This window comes from Gorilla gorilla, chromosome 4 (genome assembly GCF_029281585.2).
Source record: "Gorilla gorilla gorilla isolate KB3781 chromosome 4, NHGRI_mGorGor1-v2.1_pri, whole genome shotgun sequence".
In the NCBI taxonomy this organism is placed as follows: domain Eukaryota; kingdom Metazoa; phylum Chordata; class Mammalia; order Primates; family Hominidae; genus Gorilla; species Gorilla gorilla.
In genome coordinates, this window is record NC_073228.2 from 40861223 (window position 1) to 40881069 (window position 19847).

General features: G+C 40.3%; 1 protein-coding gene across 14 annotated transcripts in view; it reads left to right on the forward strand.

Moving 5' to 3' along the window:
* The window catches only part of MBTD1 (mbt domain containing 1), an 85312-nt gene that overhangs the window by 51881 nt on the left and 13584 nt on the right, over positions 1–19847 (forward strand). For 13 of the 14 annotated variants that reach the window (XM_063706259.1, XM_055387617.1, XM_019027848.3 and 10 more), the window contains 10 exons: positions 3836–3953; positions 6909–7043; positions 7606–7694; positions 7898–8132; positions 8753–8808; positions 9134–9238; positions 15447–15594; positions 17355–17437; positions 17848–18082; positions 18584–18661. In XM_063706259.1, coding sequence (XP_063562329.1) covers positions 3836–3953; positions 6909–7043; positions 7606–7694; positions 7898–8132; positions 8753–8808; positions 9134–9238; positions 15447–15594; positions 17355–17437; positions 17848–18082; positions 18584–18661 — 1282 coding nt within the window. Of the gene's footprint in view, positions 1–1406; positions 1527–3835; positions 3954–6908; positions 7044–7605; positions 7695–7897; positions 8133–8752; positions 8809–9133; positions 9239–15446; positions 15595–17354; positions 17438–17847; positions 18083–18583; positions 18662–19847 lie in introns of those variants that run through there. The other variant, XM_055387625.2, reaches the window with a different exon arrangement.

The window sequence follows — 19847 nt, forward strand, 5'->3', positions numbered from 1 at the left end:
CACACCATGCCAATTCTTTAGTGATATTGGTTTAATATGTTTTTTTAAAAAAAATTATGGACTGTTTTATGCGTGTTGTTGTTGTTGTTGTTGTTGTTGTTTTGAGACAGAGTCTTGCTCTGTTGCCCAGGCTGGAGTGCAGTAGCACAATCTTGGCTCACTGCAGCCTCTGCCTCCTGGGTTCAAGTGATTCTCCTGCCTTAGCCTCCCAAGTAGCTAGAACTACAGGTATGTGCCACCATACCCAGCTAATTTTTGTATTTTTAATAGAGACAGGATTTTTCCATGTTGGCCAGGCTGCTCTTGAACTCCTGACCTCAGGTGATCCACCTGCCTCAGCCTCCCAAAGTGCTGGGATTACAGGCGTGAGCCACCACACCTGGCCGCCTTTCAAATTAGTAACCAGTGCTTCCTATCTTTTTACATATACGTAGCATTATCTCAGCCTTAATCTTACTTCCACCCTAGGCCTCCCATTTTCCTTTTTGTCCTCTCCTTGGACTCCCCATCTGCCTGCTACCACCACCCCAAAAGATAGATTCTGGTATCAAATCAAAAGATGAGTAGAGGACAGGCACAGTGGCTCATGCCTGTAATCCCAGTACTTTGGGAGGCTGAGGCAGGCGATCGTCTGAGGTCACAAGTTAGACCAACATGGCAAAACTAAAAATACAAAAATTAGCCAGGCTTGGTGGCATGCGCCTGTAATCCCAGCTACTCGGGAGGCTGAGGCAAGAGAATGGCTTGGACCCAGAAGGCGGAGGTTGCAGTGAGCCAAGATCGCGCCACTTCACTCCAGCCTGGGCAACAGAGTAAGACTCTGTCTCAAAAAAAAGGTGAGTGGACTTTATGGAGAAGGCAGGAACAGTTTTTCTTTTCTTTTTCTACTTTCTACCAGAAAATTCTGTAAGTAGTTAGGAACTCTCATTTCTTTCTACTTAATTTTCTGTAATGTTTTCTCCCCTTCCAAATAATATTTCATCATCCTCTGCTAGATGTACTTTGCCTGTTAGTCATTTTGATGATGGCTTTTTGTACATTTGCCATCTCATTGGGATAAATTATTCCTTCTTGGTTACCTATATGCAACCTCAGGTCTTGTCTCTGCCCACTTACAGATTAATATTAAAGATTGTATGGTTGTCTTTGGTTGGCAGCTCTGCAGAGGGAAATCTGTATCTCTGCCATAAAGCATCGTGTGTGCAGTGCATCAACCTCCTGAGAGTCTGAATACTAGCCAGCTGAGCTGTTGGACCATCTGGGAATGATCTTGAAGTACAGCAAATAAGACTTCCCACCCACTTATTTTCTTACAGTCATGTGGAGGTTGTCATACATTTGTGTTGGGGACCCCTCAGCATTTGGATTTGGCCATGTCCTGCAGGACCTGATGACAGCTTACCTTGCAGGGAAGGAGAGTCGCTCCCAGATAGCCCTCACGAGTGGCCCTGGAGCAGGAAGTGGTGGAGCAGATCTTCCTTGTTTGGGAGGAGCCTGAGGTGGACCTCGCGTCCTGAGTCTGGAAGGTAAATTTGTTGTTACCTGTAAATTATGGTTCTGCTAGTTCATGCTATGCCAATCCAGACTTTCAGAGGTATCCCTCCTGCCAGCAAGAGAAGACAGATGACTTGGACGAAGATGGCTGTCAAGCCCTGGGTCATTTAGTCTTCCACACTTAAGAATATTCATTTTAAACAAAAGGGCAGACATATCTATGAAATTACCGTATTATTTCAACACATTGAGCACATACTATGCTATGACCGTGGTGCTCTTTCTTGTTGATGTTTTTGTTTCCTCACTTTTTTTCTTAGAATGAACCATATGGATTGGTTTAAGAGGGCCTAGCAGAACCACAACCTTACAGGCAAGAACAAATGTCACTTTCTGCTACTTTCTCCTATACCAATCCAGACTGTAGGGACCAAAACACAGTATCCTCCACCAAAGTGAACATTATTTTTTAAGCAAACATATTGACATTTTGTTTTCTTTAATAAAATAATATTAAAAGTTTTCTCCCAACAAATGTTAAGGCTTTAAAAAAATAAAAGTCTATGACACATTTAGCTCAAAAAGGAGTACTGTATGCCAAACTTACTTACCAGTGTGCCAACCTGACCCCCAGCTCATTAGCATAAGCACGCCTCTTTCTTCTTGGTGAAAAATAAACCCAATTCACAGATTTGGTAACCAGACAGAGGGATGGATGCTGCACTGCATTCATTTAACTGCATCTATCTACTCGAATAGGTACATCCTCACAGAAATGAATACATGATCTTTGTGTTAATATATATTAGTTTATTCTATGTTACCTGTCTTCCTTCTAGTTTCTCCTTTTTGATCATATCTGCTGGCAATAGGGATGGCCCTACAGTCTAGAATGATATAGGGGAAAGATAGCAGAACCTGAAGAGTCCAGTCTTTCAGTTTAAAGAAGAGGTAGTCACAATGAATATATTATTTTTTGCACAAGTCGGGGAGATAGTTATATGTACCCTTCCAGAACCGCAAATAGTTGAGCTAGTCCATTTCTCCAAGTTACTGAGGTAAACTCATTGCTTACTACTTAAACCAGTAGCCATTAATTGATTCTGTCTTTGGTTTCTAGACTTATCCAACTTCAGTATTTGACATTCTCTTCCTCTCCTTCAGAAATTCCAGAAACTACTGAGAGGGTAGGGGTTGAATGTTGTTTTAGGCTAATCCTCCTGTTGGGTGAGCATCCACCAAAGTAGGAGGGGCCTTGCATGGAGGACATTTGCCTAATGTTCAAATTGGCTAGTTCATGTAACTCCTAGATATCTTTGCTCATCTTTGAGCTTTGAGGCTATTTTGGTTTTTCCTGATTTGTTCATACTATCAAGTCTTTTATAACCTCACATAATCCTTTTCTTTATGATCAACGTTCTAAATTTAATGAGGAACTGATTGTCCACAGCAACACAAACTGTTTAGTGTTATCAGCATTTATATTCTTAAATTTGCTTATTTGATTTAATTTACCATTGCATAAGTTCCAAGTAATTGTGAATTGCCTTGAGTTTTAAAGATTAAAATATAATGGAAACAGTACTTTGGGAACATCTGTTAGATTTCAGAAAATCCCTTCATGATGCTCATTTAATTGATTTTCCGAGTCCCCATCTTAACCATTTGCTGTGGGAGGCTAGTGATTACCGGTTCTAACATTGGAAGTTTTCTCTTTATAGTAATTTCTACATGAGAAATTTTGAAATAATAATTTAAATAGTTTACCATGGTACTCATCTCCAAAACTCTTCAACTCCACCTTCTTAATAACTTTTATCAGTGCTTTTCCCTCATGTCCATCTATGTGGACTAGATTTCTAATCTATGAATTTAATTTAAATTGAAAATTTTCATTTCTCTTATTCATGTTGTTGGAAACCACATTGCTGATGGGAATTGTTTTTCTTTCTGCTCTTAGGCCAGATCTTTTAAAATTAGAAACTAGGGTAAAGTGTATTCACTCAGTACATATTAAAAATTTCTTAAATCAGTTTAAACCTATTAAATCTGCTATTGAGTTTGTAATTCCACTCATAGAAAAATCACTGCTTAAATCTCATATTAGGACAGTATCAGATTTTGAAGTCAGCATGAATCTAGTCTAATATATGTGAATTTTCTCTTTATCTTGTTTGTCCCTGAAACTGGCTTTTTCCAGATAGAATTCCAGGAAACAAACGGAATTAAAATGACATTTTTAGTTTAATATTCCTATTATTGATGGTACTGCTTAATTTTCATTGATATGTTTTAGGCTTTATGTTAATAAGACAATAATTTAATGATTTTTATATGACAGGCACCTATGGGGACCTGCTGGGGTGATATCTCAGAAAATGTGAGAGTAGAAGTTCCCAATACAGACTGCAGCCTACCTACCAAAGTCTTCTGGATTGCTGGAATTGTAAAATTAGCAGGTGAAAAGCATGAATAATAATTTAGTAGAAAATGCAGAGATCCTTGTAACCTTTCGTAAAAAACGCATGTTTATAAATTTTGCAAGTATTGCCAAATAAAAAATATGTTATGATATAGGGCAGGGGTTGGCAAATTGTTTTCTGTGAAAAGCCAAACAAATATTTTCAACTTTGCAGGCCATATGATCTCTGTCACAGCTATCCGTCTCTATCATTATAGCATGAAAGCACCCTTAGCAATACATAAACAAATGGACATGATTGTGTTCCAGTAGAACTTTATTTACAGGAAATTTGAATTTCATATAATTGTTATGTATCATGAAATATCCTTTTTTTCTTTTCAACCATTAAAAATATAAAAGTAATTCTTAGATCACAGCCATAAAAGTAATCCAGCAATAGACCAGATATATAGGCCATAATGTATATGTTACTTTGAAAAGTAACAAAAGTTGAGGTACTAAAAAAAGTGGTAAGAGCTGGCCACAGTGACTCATGCCTATAATCCCAGCTTTTAGGGAGGCAGAGGCGGGAGGTTAGCTTGAGCCTAGGAGTTCAAGACCCACCGGGGCAAAATAGCGAGACCCATTCTCCATTTTAAAAAAAATAAAAATAAAGTGGTAAGAACCTTAGTACCAAATTGATACAAGTGTTGATAATTTTATATATCTTGGGTTCTTCCGTTCTCTTTATTCCCACTGCCTCCACCATACCAAGCCCTTTACTGCTCATGAAGTAAACATGTTAGGAATCTACTATGTTAGACAATGTGGACAAAAGATGATGTCCAGAAGTATAAGACTTGTATTTTTTCCAGCATGTTCACATCGGCCAAATGTTGACTACTACCAGGCATTAATATGACAAGGTACTCAGTGAGTAGTGTAGTAGGGCATTGTGGAGGAGAGGCAGGCAGCCACTCATAAGAAAAGTTATCTTCGATTACTACTGTGACAGATTTTTAACTCCTCCTACTCTCTCTAGTTTTATTTCCGGCATTCTCCTCAAAACACACTGTAGACTGCTCTGTTGTGTACTGCTAATTGACTTAATTTACCTAAAAATTATTTTAATTTTATTTTTCTGTTCAAGCATCTTTTATGGCCTCTTTGTACTTAAAGGATCAAGATGGCCAGCATTTATGACTATTGATGGGTTGCACCATATACCACATGCCAGATGTATTGTAGTTCTCCAGCATAAATGATCTGTTGTGATGAGGCCAGTCTCCCTCTCCCTTTCATACAGCATGTTTTTGTGACCTCTGTGCCTTGGGTTACTCTTGCAAGAGTGTCCCATCTCTGTACTGAACTGTACTACTACCCAAGTCAATTCCCCATCTTTTTCTTGAAACATTTTCCCAGCTGTATAAGCATTCACTAAATGCTTGTATTATTCTGTACACTGTAATTTAAAACAACAGCATATTATTTTTCCCTGGGTGTTTAAGTTAGTTACATTTAAATAGCTCTTAAGATCAGTGCATTTACTATCCAAAAATTACTTCTGCCTTCCATCTCCGATTTTACATTTCTGTTTTATCTAACTGCATCATGTATCTTCTTTTAAGCCACTTTAATGCCATTGTAGAAGTGAGCCTAATGTTAACCAGAAGCTAGAGGTCAGCAGTAATTAGCAAACTCATAAATGGTTCTGAGAAATTGTTGAATTTTAAAACTGAACATTTAAGGCTATAAATTTTCACAAACATGAAAATGCTGACTAAACTTGTCTCCTGACCTGAAATACACATATATTGGCCTTTTTCTGTTTCATTAAAGGCCTTAAATTAAATCGTAATCTTTTATCAACATAAAGTTTATAGAATTATAAATAGGATATATTACATATTTTTTGTACTTTCCAAGAATAAGCCTTCCTATTTGCCTAGGACATAGTTTTTAACTCATTTTACATAATTTTCTTTGTGTTTATTGAACTTTTTACCTGGCATATTCAAATCTTATTTCTAAATACATACGACAGAAAAATTTAGATTCTTAAAGTAGCCACATTCAAATTACCCAGGAGTAATTGGCCACCTAAGCAGCTGGATAAAGCAATTTCTTTGAAATACATTTCAAGGCCAGGCACAGTGGCTCATGCCTGTAATCCCAGCCCTTTGGGAGGCCAAGGCAGGCAGATCACCTGAGGTTGAGAGTTCAAGACTAGCCTGGCCAACATGGTGAAACCCCATCTCTACAAAATACAAAAATTAGCTGGGCATGGTGGCACACGCCTGTAATCCCAGCTACTCAAGAGGCTGAGGCAGGTGAATCACTTGAACCCAGGAGGCAGAGGTTGCAGTGAGCCAAGATCACACCACTGCACTCCAGCGTGGGCGATAGAGCAAGACCCTGTCTTCATAAAATAGATATATAATTATATATAATATAAATAAATATATAATATGTATTTTTATATGTTTATATGCTTATACATAAATATGTATGTTATATGTATAATTACATATATATGCCTGTAATCCCAGCTACTTAGGAGGCTGAGGTAGGAGAATCGCTTGAACCCAGGAGGCCAAGGTTGTAGTAAGGCAAGATTGCGCCACTGCACTCCAGCCTAGGCAACAGAGCAAGACTCCATCTCAAAAAAGAAAAGAAAAAGAAATTATGGGTACAATTGAAATACATGTAAGGATGCCATGCTCTGGAAACAGTTGGACTGTTTGCACTGAACAGATGGTTCTCAAAGTTTGGTTCATAGACCAGCAGCAACAGCATCACCTGAGGACTTGTTAAAAAGGCATATTCTCAGTTCCACCCAAGATCTACAAAATCAGAATCTCTGGAGTGGGACCCAGCCATCTGTCTGTTAACAAACCCTGCAGGTGATTGTATTGCAGATAGACACTAGTTTGACAACTGCTATCAGATGCTGTATTGTTTTATTTAATTTTATTTTCTTACTATGTAGTGATTTATTTCTGGGTTTCAGGTTACAATGCCCTTTTAAGATATGAAGGATTTGAAAATGACTCTGGTCTGGACTTCTGGTGCAATATATGTGGTTCTGATATCCATCCAGTTGGTTGGTGTGCAGCCAGCGGAAAACCTCTTGTTCCTCCTAGAAGTAAGTAGTTTATTTACCCTTACCGTAATTTTTTTATATGTGTACTTTAATGCTATTTTACACATAGTAATGTTAGAGTAATATGGAAATTAAAGGCCAGGCATGGCCGCTCACACCTGTAATCCCAGCACTTTGGGAGGCTAAGGCAGTCGGATCACTTGAGATCAGGAGTTTGAGACCAGCCTGACCAACATGGCAAAACCCCATCTCAACTTCTCCCTAGCTGGGCATGGTGGTGCGTGCCTGTACTCAGGAGGCTGAGGCAGAAGAATCGCTTGAACCGGGGAGATGGAGGTTGCAGTGAGCCAAGATCACGCCACTGCACTCCAGCCTGGGCAACAGAGCGAGACTCCATCTCAAAAAAAAAGAAAGAAATTAAAATAGTTTTTTTGGTGTTAAGCAGCTTTTTGCTGGCGAGGCATATACTTGCTTTCTCTATATTTGTTACTTTTCAGAATGTTAATAGCCTGACTTTGCAAGGAAATTTGTTACTTTTTTAACAAATAATTTATGAAGCAGTTCTTTTTTGCCAAAGTATAACTGGTTATTTCTTCTATTTTAGCTATTCAGCATAAATATACAAACTGGAAAGCTTTTCTAGTGAAACGACTTACTGGTGCCAAAACACTGCCTCCTGATTTCTCACAAAAGGTAAAAACAGGATCTTATAAAGACTGAAGAGCTCTAAAAAACAAGGGTAACAGAGAACATTTTTAAGGAATTGGTTTAATTTTGTGAACCAGATGATCTATGTTACATTTCAAGTGCATTCAGTATATTTTACAGTATAATACGAAAATTTCTTGTAGACCTTTGTCATGAATTTCGAGCAGTTTTTTTTGTATGCTTTTAAGGTTTCAGAGAGTATGCAGTATCCTTTCAAACCTTGCATGAGAGTAGAAGTGGTTGACAAGAGGCATTTGTGTCGAACACGAGTAGCAGTGGTGGAAAGTGTAATTGGAGGAAGATTAAGACTAGTGTATGAAGAAAGCGAAGATAGAACAGATGACTTCTGGTGCCATATGCACAGCCCATTAATACATCATATTGGTTGGTCTCGAAGCATAGGTCATCGATTCAAAAGATCTGGTAAGCACCTATCACAAGAACTCCTGTCAAAAGCATCATTGAGGCTGATTATACTAGTTGGTTATTTTTCTCTGCAGAATTGCATAGATGAAAAATAGCATTCTAGTTGTTTGGGCTGCTTCTTCTACCTTAATTAGTGAAGGTTCACACCATATTAGTGTCCTAATAAATTTTTTTATATTCCTTCCACTTGTTCTCCAAAAGAAGGAACTTCTGGTCACAACTACAATTGTTTCTTTCTTTTATTATTCAGCCCATTTGAAAGATCTAAAGATACCTTTCCCTTTCCATTCAATTTTAATCAAAATAGCAAGATTAAATGTGGTTAGACTTAATACTAAGCACATGAAAACATGCTTCTAAAGTTGTAATTTTCTAACTAGGGAATTACATTAAACTTATGAGCATTAAAATTGGCTGAATGTATTTAAAAGCATATATGCACATGTACTCTGAAGAGAGAAAAGACTATTAAAGAATATTCACCCCAAATGTAGAAGGCATGTCTTTTTGCCATGTTTTATAGTATGACATACTTTGTGAGTTTGAAGCCTTCAAAGAACGTGGTTTTTGGTCTTCTCACAAATGCTGACAGATTAGTGTGTAACTTTTCCTTGTAGATATTACAAAGAAACAGGATGGACATTTTGATACACCACCACATTTATTTGCTAAGGTAAGAAGTTTTTATAAGAACCCTCATTTGTAAATTAGGTTTGAAAGAGGGTTGTGGGTTTTTTCCTAAAATTACGGAAATCACAATTACATATGTTCACTTAAAAGAATTAAGACCTTGTAAATTCATAGGTGTCACAACTCTTTATTATAATTATTCTTAAATTCTATTTGTCTGAATTCTCTCTAAACCTTAATGGAAGTTTGAGTTATAATATTAGGTAGGTAGGAGAAGGCACCTGGTAAATCTTTTCACATTGGTAATATTTTAATTATCAAAATAACAACATTTGTAACAGTAGATGTGCTTTCATATAATTCTTTAGGTAAAAGAAGTAGACCAGAGTGGGGAATGGTTCAAGGAAGGAATGAAATTGGAAGCTATAGACCCATTAAATCTTTCTACAATATGTGTCGCAACCATTAGAAAGGTAAGATAATAGGTTTTAAAATATAGAAATGCAATTATAGGATTTGGGTGTAAGCTAATAGAAGGAGTCCCCAAGCATATTCATTTTGACGTAAAATGTGTATGTGTGTATCTTCACTGGGAAGAAGGTTGCTAGGAATTTCAAAATAAATTTGAATCCTCTGATCTTATATAGTTTATTGTCAAGATTGTCATTTTGAGTCTGCTACATTTATTTATGGAAGTATATCCTAATTTAGAGGAAAAATATTTATTTAAGTTACTTCTAGTCAAGGCTAGTCCAATTCAGAATTGTAACAAGGCCAAGTTTATCTTCAGTTTCCTGTGTTTCCTCTTTAGGCCTTTTTCTTCCTTTTGGTAGTAGTTTTTGCTGCTTTTCTCTTTTCCCCCTCATCTGAAACTGCTCTTACAAAAAGACCTAGAAGAGAAATTCTTGGGTTTTTTGTTTGTTTGTTTGTTCATTTTTTTTGAGACACAGTCTCTCTCTGTCACCTAGGTTGGAGTGCAGTAGTGTGATCACAGGCTCAAGTGACCCTCCCACTTCAGCCTTCAGAGTGGCTGGGATCACAGGTGTGTGCTATCATGCCTGGCTAATTTTCTTATTTTTATTTTTGTAGGTACAGGGTCTCCCTAGGTTGCCCAGGCTAGTCTCAGATTCCTGGGCTCAGGCAATCCTCCTAAAGTGCTAGGATTATAGGCGTGAGCCACGGCACCCAGCATTTTTTTTTTTTAAAGACGTGGTCTCTGTCATCCAGGCTGGAGTGCAGTGGCATGATCTCAGCTCACTGCAACCTCTGCCTCCCAGGCTCAGGTGATCCTCCTGCCTCGGCCCCCTGAGTAGCTGGGATTACAGGTGCATGCCACCACGCCCGGCTAATTTTTGTATATTTTGTAGAGATGGGATTTCACCATGTTGCCCGGGCTGGTCTCGAATTCCTGGACTCAAGTAACCCACCTGCCTCGGCCTCCCACAGTGCTGGGATTATAGGCATGAGCCACCGTACGTGGCATTTTTTTTTGAGATGGTATCTTGCCCTGTCACCCAGGCTGTAGTGCAATGGCGTGATCATAGCTCACCACAGCCTTGAGCTCAAGCAGTTCTCCCACTTCAGCTTCCTGAGCAGCTGGTACTGCAGGCAAAAGCCACCACACCCAACCAGTTTTTTTGTTGTTGTTGTTTTCTTAGCAATGGGGGTCTCACTGTTGCCCAGGATAGTCTCGAACTCCTGAGCTCAAGCAATTCTCCTGCCTCAGCCTCCTGAGTAGCTGGGATTACAGGCAGGAGCCACCTGCCTGGCTAACATTGGAATTTTTTTAAGGTCTCAGGTGAATATCATGTACAGCCATGGTCAAGAACCACCTAAGGAAAGTCTACTTACATAAAGGTGTAACTTAAATCGTGATTTGCATTTCAACAGTTTAAAACCTTCAGCTAAAAGAAAAACAATTATGATGGCCCAGGCATGGTAGCTCACACTTGTAATCCCAGCACTTTGGGAGGCCAAGGCAAGCGGATCACGAGGTCAGGATATCAAGACCATCCTGGCTAACACTGTGAAACCCTGTCTCTACTAAAACTACAAAAAATTAACCAGGCATGGTGGCACGCGCCTGTAGTCCCAGCTACTCAGGAGACTGAGGCAGGAGAATCACTTGAACCCGGGAGGTGGAGGTTGCAGTGAGCCAAGATGGCGCCACTGCACTCCAGCCTGGGTGACAGAGCGAGACTCTGTCTCAAAAAAAAACAGAAAAAAAGAAAAAGGAAAACAATTATGATGGCTGCCATGTCACATGGTCAGACAGCTGGACAAGACTGGCTCCAAACCCTGTTCTTCCTCTTTTCCTCACTAGTGATCAGAATGACCCAATAAGATTTAAAACAGGCCGAGGGGGGCGAATCACAAGGTCAGGAGTTCGAGACCAGCCTGGTCAATATGGTGAGACCCCATCTTTACTAAAAATACAAAAATTAGCCGGGCGTGGTGGCGGGCGCCTGTAGTCCCAGCTACTCGGGAGGCTGAGGCAGAAGAATCGCTTGAACCCAGAAAGGGGAGGTTGCAGTGAGCTGAGATCGCACCACTGCACTCCATCCTGGGCAACAAAGCAAGACTGTCTCAAAAAAAAAAAAATTTTAAAACACTGATTCCTGAAACACCTTGATCATGTTAAAAAGAAAAAAAAAGGCTGGGCCCTTTTTTTATTACAATTACAGGTGGCTCACACCTGTAATTCCAGCACTTTAGAAGGGCAGATCATGAGGTCAGGAGTTCAAGACCAGCCTGGTCAACATGATGAAACTAAAAATACAAAAAAAATTAGCTGGGCCTGGGGCCAGGCACCTGTAATCCCAGTTCTTGGGAGGCTGAGGCAGGAGAATGCTTGAACCCGAGACACAGAGGTTGCAGTGAGCTAAGATTGTGCTATTGCACTCCAGCCTGGGCAACAAGAGCAAAACTCTGTCTCAAAAAAAAAGAAAAAAATAAAGACTGGGTGCAATGCGTCATGCCTGTAATCCCAGCACTTTGGGAGTCCAAGGCAGGTGGATCACTTGAGGTCAGGAGTTCAAGACCAGCCTGGCCAACATGATAAAACCCCATCTCCATACAAAAATTAGCCAGGTGTGGTGGTGTGTACCTATAATCCCAGCTACTCGAAAGGCTGAGGCAAGAGAATCACTTGAACCTGGGAGGTGGAGGTTGCAGTGAGCTGAGATCGAGCCACTGCACTTCGGCCTAGGCATAGAGCGAGACTCCATCTCAAACAACAACAACAAAAATCACATGGATTCCCGTGATCGACTCCATGCCTACATGACCGGAATCACAGTCAAGGCCAGGCTTGGTGGCTCATGCCTGCAATTCCAGCACTTTGGGAGGCTGAGCTGGGAGGATCGTTTCAGTTCCAGATCCCACCCATGTGACAACAGTCTCTGTGTCTGTTAATTCTGATTACTGAGAAAGAGTCTGAATAGCTGAGCTAAGCCTTTGGTTTGGTTCCATATGTGATACATACAAGTCCCTAGTCTAGTCACCTGTGTTTAGAAGAATGAAGAAAGGAATCCCATGTAAGTGGGGTAGTTCTGTCCAGAGATCTTAGGCAAAGCTGTCAAGCTTGAGAGTAGTAAATTTAGTGTACATGTTTACCATATAGAAATAACCAGAGAAAGGAACTTGGGGGGAGAGACCAAAAGATAATGTGGAACCATTATTACAGGCTTTAAACACTTGGTCAAGTCATCTGAGAGTTCTTTAGTAGACAGGATAACTTGGTACAAGTACTGGCCTGAACAGAGGTTGGACTGAAGGAAAGTTTTACTGTCTAAGAGGGGCAGCATCCGTAGAGGATGGCTGAAAGCAATTATATCAAACAAGATAGCAAAGTCAAGACAGAGATTAATGGCAAGTTGAGGTGGAGTTGTGGAATATGGTGATTGATTACCTCTAAAGGAGTAAGAGGAGTTGTTGATTTGACACCCTGTACTAACTCAGAGACTGTGTTCAGCATGCAGATAAAATGCTGGACCGAGACACTGGAAGAGAGGCAAACTCATGATAAAACTTTAGGAATCACTGGTGTAGAAGTTCATCATTGTAGCACTGGGGTGGATGAGGTCATCAAAACAGAAAAGAGCTAAAATCAGAAACTTGAAGGTTGGAGGTGAAAGAACATTCCAAAAGGAATGCAGAAAGAATGATCAGAGAGATGAGAAGATTGATTGGTAGACCAGAAGGTGATAAGAGACTAGGAGAAAATGTTTCAGAAAATTAAGAGTAGGCTGGGTGTGGTAGCTCACGCGAGTAATCCTAGCACTTTGAGAGGCCAAGGCAGGCAGATTGCTTGAGCCCAACTTGGCCCCCAGAGTTTGAAACCAGCCTGAGCAATAGGGCAAAACACTGTCTCTACAAAAATTAGCTGAGTGTGGTGGCACACCTATAGACCCAGCTATCCAGGAGGCTAGGGTGGGAGCATCACCTGAGCTCAGGGAAGTTGGCTGCAGTGAGCCATGATTGTACCACTGCACCCCAGCCTGGGTGACCTTGTCTCAAAAAAAAAAAAAGAAAAGAAAAGAAAAGAAAAATTAAGAGTAGTGAGCAAGTAGCAGAGACTCAGTGAGGTTGGGCAAATTAGGAGTTTATTCATGAATTTAGCAGTTTAGATAAAGGCAACATACTGCAGGAAAAAGCCAAAAACAAAAATTCAACAAGTAAAAATATGAAAGAATATTTGGGAGGCAGAGGCAGGAGAATCACTTGAGGCCAGGAATTTAAGACCAGACCAGCCAACATGGCAAAACCCCATCTCTAATAAAAATACAAAAATAAGTCAGGTGTGGTGGTGAGCACCTGTAATCCCAGCTACTTGGGAGACTGAGGCAGGAGAATTACTTGAACCCAGGAGGCGGAGGTTGCAATGAGCTGAGATTGCACCACTGCACTCCAGCCTGGGCAACAAAGTGAGACTGCATCCTCCATCTCTCTCTCTCTCTCTCCCTCTCTCCCGCCCCCCCCCCCCATATATATATGTATATATAATAAAAGAACAGATAAAGACAAAAATCAACTGCAGGGAGTTGCGTGGTATGTAACTTGAATTGAGTGTCTGGGTGAATAGAGTTTATTCTACTGCTCTATAACCTTGAACCTGTTTCAAAGTAAAAAAAAAAAAATTTTTTTCCCCTTTGAAACAGTCTTGCTCTGTCACCCAGGCTGGAGTGCAATGGCGTGATCTCAGCTCACTGCAGCCTCTGCCTTCCAGGTTCGAGCAATTCTCCCTGCCTCAGCCTCCCAAGTAGCTGGGATTACAGGCCCCCACCACCATGCCTGGCTAATTTTTGTATTTTTAGTAGAGACTGGGTTTCGCCATGTTGGCCAGTCTCGTCTCAAACTGCTGACCTCAGGTGTCTGCCCATCTCAGCCTCCCAAAGTGCTGAGATTACAGGCATGAGCTACCACGCCCGGCCAAAATATTTTTAATATAGTGGAAATTGGGAAACATTAGAGTATAAGAGATGGTCTTTTGAAAGCAAAATTCCAGTGGTAATAGGGCAAGATGGGGAAGTTTGTCTTAGTTTTAAAAAGGGGGGGCAGCCTGGCCAAGGTGGGTGGGTCACCTGAGGTCAGGAGTTCGAGACCAGCCTGGCCAACATGATGAAATCCCATCTCTACTAAAAATACAAAAATTAGCTGGGCGTGGTGGCCCATGCCTGTAATCCCAGCTACTTGGGAGGCTGAGGCAGAAGAATCACTTGAATCCAGGAGGCAGAGGTTGCAGTGAGCCAAGAATGACCCATTGCACTCCAGCCTAGGTGACGAGGGAAACTCTGTCTCAAAAAAAAAAAAAAAAAAGGCAGGGTGGGCACAGCCAGACGTGGTGGCTCTTGCCTGTAATCCCAACACTTTGGGAGGCCACGGCAGAAGGATCACTTGAGCCCAGGAGTTTGAGACCAGCCTGAGCAACATGGTGAGACCCCATCTCTACAAAATAAAAATTAAACAATTAGCCGAGTGTGATGGCATGCACTTGTAGTCCTAGCTACTCAGGAGGCAGAGACAGAAGGATTGCTTGAGCCGGGGAGGTCAAGGCTGCAGTGGGCCATGTTCGCACCATTGCACTCCAGCCTGAGTGACAGAGCGAGACCTTGTCTCAAAAAGGGAGAGTTGGGTACTTGTTACAACAGTCTCTGAGGCGTGAAGAAACGAACAAGAGGACCCTTAATGTGGACCGGCCTTAGCATCTGCCATAGAGGAGTATGGTTATCTGTAGCATAAAAGAGATCAAGTTGGAGCTTGAAGAAGGTAGAGACCGTTTGTAAAAACTCTGTATGTGATAAATCAGAAAGAAAGAAGTAAAAGTGTTACCAAGTAGGATTTGGAGCCTAGCTGAAACTAGATAGGTAAATAGTAAGCACTCAGCCCAGTTTCATGATGCCGTGACAGCAGGCAGCTACAGCCATGGTCAAAGGCACTGCTTTTCCCAGACCTCTGAGGTCAGTTATAGGTAATCCTGCTTTTGTTTCTGTAACACACTAGAATTTACATAGATTTTTTTCATTAGAACTTCTGTTATTTAACATAACTCAATAGAGAGGCATGTTTCACTTTGAAGAGACCTTTATATAATAGATTTTCCTTTCTTTTAGAATGTCAAAGTATTATTTTTATAATAGTGGTATCTAATTTCAAGTACTTAGAATTCTCTTCATTGAAAAGGTGCTAGCTGACGGATTCCTGATGATTGGGATCGATGGCTCAGAAGCAGCAGACGGATCTGACTGGTTCTGTTACCATGCAACCTCTCCTTCTATTTTCCCTGTCGGTTTCTGTGAAATTAACATGATTGAACTTACTCCACCCAGAGGTACTTCATCCTAATATAAACACTGGGTTTTAATCGTTGCTTTCTTCTTACATGGTTTTTGTTTACAACATTTAACACAGCCCTAGATTTCCTGAGAACGTATATAATGTGTGTGGATAAACATATACATACAGGAGCTGTAGGTTGCTCTAAAAATAAAAAGTACTGTATTCTAGCATACTTTAATAAATTACAGTAGTATAGAATTTTTTCTGAGCATCTGTGTATTTTATAATATGAATTGGTATTCTCAAACTCTGTTGAGTCAGTAATGTAGGCTCAACGGGCTATGGCATACATGATTTTTTTCTTTTTTTCCCAATAAAGACAGGGTCTTGCTCTGTTGCCCAGGCTGGAGTGCAGTGGCACAATCATAGCTCACGGTAACTTCCAACTCCTGGGCCCAAGCAGTCCTCCCACCTCAGCCTCCTAGTAGCTGAAACTACAGCTGAAAGGCACAACCATGTCTGACTTTTTTTTTTTTTTTCTTCTTTGTATGTACAGACAGGAATCTCACTATGTTACCCAGGCTGGTCTTGAAGTCCTGGCCTCAAGTGATCCTCCCACCTCAGCCTCCACAAAGTGCTGGGATTAGGAGTGAACCACCACACTTAGCCATGTGGACTGTTTTTTTTTTTTTTTTTGAGACAGTCTCGCTCTGTCACCCAGGCTGGAATGCAGGGGTGCTATCTCACCTCTTTACAGCCTCTGCCTCCCAGGTTCAAGTGATTCTTGTGCCTCCTCTCCCAAGTAGCTGGAATTACAGGTGTGCACCACCACGCCCAGCTGATTTTTCTATTTTTAGTAGAGACGGTTTCGCCATGTAGGCCAGGCTCATCACGAACTCCTGGCCTCAAGTGATCCACCCACCTTGGCCTCCCAGCGTGCTGGGATTATAGGCGTGAGCCACTGCACCCAGCCCTATGTGGACTTTTAAAAGGATGACTGTTTTACTCATGGTTTAACCAGTGATTTTTCCAATTTTAATACTTGAGCATTAAGTTGTTCATCTAAGAAAGGAGGAAAGCTATAACAGAGGTCTATAAAAATAGTATTTGCTCAGCCAGTTTTCTTTCCTTGCAAGAAAGAAAAATATCACTCCATAGTATTAGGTGCTAGACTCTTCTAAAGCCTAGGATTGAAAGAGCAAAAATGTACCGTTGTAGTAAACAGAAAAAGAGAGCCACTTTTGCGTTAGACTAAGTAGACACACCAGTGTTTCTAGAAGGGGGAGGGAAATCTGTGTAACATGGAGGAATTATTGCACTCAGCAGTATAAATCATATAGGCCAGGTGCAGTGGCTCACGCCAGTAATCTCAGCACTTTGGGAGACTCAGGTAGGAGGATTGCTTGAGACCAGGAGTTTGAGAACAACCCGGGCAACATAGGGAGACCCTATTTTGCCTAAATAGGGAGACCCTATTTTGCCTAAATAGGGAGACCCTATTTAGTAGAGACCTGTCTCTACTAAAAACAACAAAAAATTAGCCTGTCACAGTGGCATGCGCCTGTAGTCCCAGCTACTAGAGAGGCTGAGGCAGGAGGATCACTTGAGCCCTGGAGGTTGAGGCTGCAGTAAGCCGTTGAGGGCACTACTGCACTCCAGCCTGGGCGACAGAGCAAGACCCTGTCTCAAAAAAAATAAAGTTGATCATATAACCTATGCCCTTAAGATTTTGTGTACTGTTACTTTTTGTCTGCATTTTAATATTATGCTAATTTTAAATGAACTGCTAGTTAAACCAGTTGTGTTTTTTAGGTTACACAAAACTTCCTTTTAAATGGTTTGACTACCTCAGGGAAACTGGCTCCATTGCAGCACCAGTAAAACTATTTAATAAGGTAAATTTAAATGGCAGCATAATTATGTGAGGACTTATTAATGCCCTGCAAATACAATTTATGTTCATAAAAATGTCTTTGCCTTGTATTAGAATTTCTTAGTGGAGATATAATATAAACAAATATAGCAATGAAACAATATAAATATTTTCTTTACCTAGGAATCAAAACTTGTTTCCAAACTATGTTTCGTTTTTAATCTGAAGGAAATAGAAATGAAGACTTTTCCTAACTAGTTTTTAAATACTTCACCTTTGTACTATGTTTAAATAGTTAAAGAATTATTTGGAATTTATGGTTTAAATTACGTTATTTAGCTAGTCGCTTCTGTTTTTTGCTTTCTTAGTGATAGTAGGGTTGTGCATTCTTTCTTCTTCATACCAATATTAATGTTTTCTTCTCTGTGTCAGGATGTTCCAAATCACGGATTTCGTGTAGGAATGAAATTAGAAGCAGTAGATCTCATGGAGCCACGTTTAATATGTGTAGCCACAGTAACTCGAATTATTCATCGTCTCTTGAGGATACATTTTGATGGATGGGAAGAAGAGTATGATCAGTGGGTAGACTGTGAGTCACCTGACCTCTATCCTGTAGGGTGGTGTCAGTTAACTGGATATCAACTACAGCCTCCAGCATCACAGTGTAAGTTGGTATACAGAAAAGGTGTCCTTTTGTAAAAATCAGCAATTCTCCAGAGGACTATCTCACATAAGTCATCTTATGAGCTCACAGGACAAGAATATACCTATGTCTGATTGGTTGCCAGGTAAGACATTAAGACTCAACAACAATATCACAGAATCAGACCATGTGTCCCATGGCAATGTGAATCCAGTAGTCAATTACATAGTGACTATAGAAACACAACAGTCACCAAATTAAACTAGACTTACTATTTTAGTGAGTTAAAAATTACAGACTAAAAGTTTATTGGTAGGTAATAAATGCTTTTGAGTAAATAGTGGAATCTGTCTCATGTTGAGGCTATGGTTTTGTAGGAACAAGTACCCTTATTTTCAGAGCATCATGTACTTAAGTATAATGGTCTTGGTAAAGATAGTTCATATAAGTTGTATCTAGACAACTGTATCGTCTAAATTGTAAACAATTATCTAGTACCAATTTTCCCTTTTTATTTTTCAGCATCAAGAGAAAACCAATCAGCTTCATCAAAACAGAAGAAAAAAGCTAAGTCCCAGCAATACAAAGGACATAAGAAAAGTGGGTCACCACGTGGTGTTCACATACATTTTCTAATTGTTAACTAATTGGAGTCACAGTATTCTTGGACAGAAAATGATATATCTTGTGAGAACTGATGATTGTGCGTTATGTATTATGCTTAAAGGTGCAGTATGCCATAAAAGGCAAACCCTTGCAATAATGAGAAACACTGATATTTTACTAACAGGAGAAATGATTACCACAGTATTTAAAGTATACGTGGTAAAGAATAGAGTCTGTGAATGATTCTTGAAATAATATGTAAAACCTACTGAAAGTTAATCCTTTTTAAAAACTTTATTTAAAAAGAAAAATTAGCAGCCAGGTGCAGTGGCTCACGCCTGTAATCCCAGCACTTTAGGAGGCCGAGGCAGGCAGATCACAAGGTCAGGAGATTGAGACCATCCTGACTAACACGGTGAAACCCTGTCTCCACCAAAAATACAAAAAATCTGCCGGGCGTGGTGGCACACGCCTGAAGTCCCAGCTACTCAGGAGGCTGAGGCAAGAGAATCACTTGAACCCGGGAGGCAGAGGTTGCAGTGAGCCAAGATCACGCCACTACATTCCAGCTGGGCAACACAGCAAGACTCTGTCTCAAAAAAAAAAAAAAAAATTAGCGGATGCTTGATGCTTACAGTAGATGTGAAGCCTAATAAACCCATTTTTCCTAGAAAGCAAAACTTTCTAGAGTGATACTGGTAAGAAATCCAAGTTGATGGCAAACAAGCTTTACCAAATTTTTCTAGAAATGCTTTCTATACTAAAAAATTAGCCGGGCGTGGTGGTGCATGCCTGTAATCCCAGCTACTTGGGAGGCTGAGGCAGGCGAATTGCTTGAACCCAGGAGGCGGAGGTTGAGGTGAGCCGAGATCGTGCCATTGCACCCTAGCCTGGGCAACAAGAGCAAAACACCATCTCGAAAAAAAAAAAAAAAAGAAATTCTTTCTATACTATATTTTACCTTACAGTGAATTGTTGGCATAAGCCAAAATAATATAAAATATATTGATAACTATATTTGATTTTTTTTATCTTATTTCCCCACCATAGAAAGCCATAGCTTTCTCTCTTCATAAAACTTGTCATAGAATGTTTCATTCTTTTTTGAGACAAGGCCTTACTTTGTTGCTCAGGCTGGAATGGAGTGCAGTGGCACAATCTCCGCTCACTACAGCCTTGA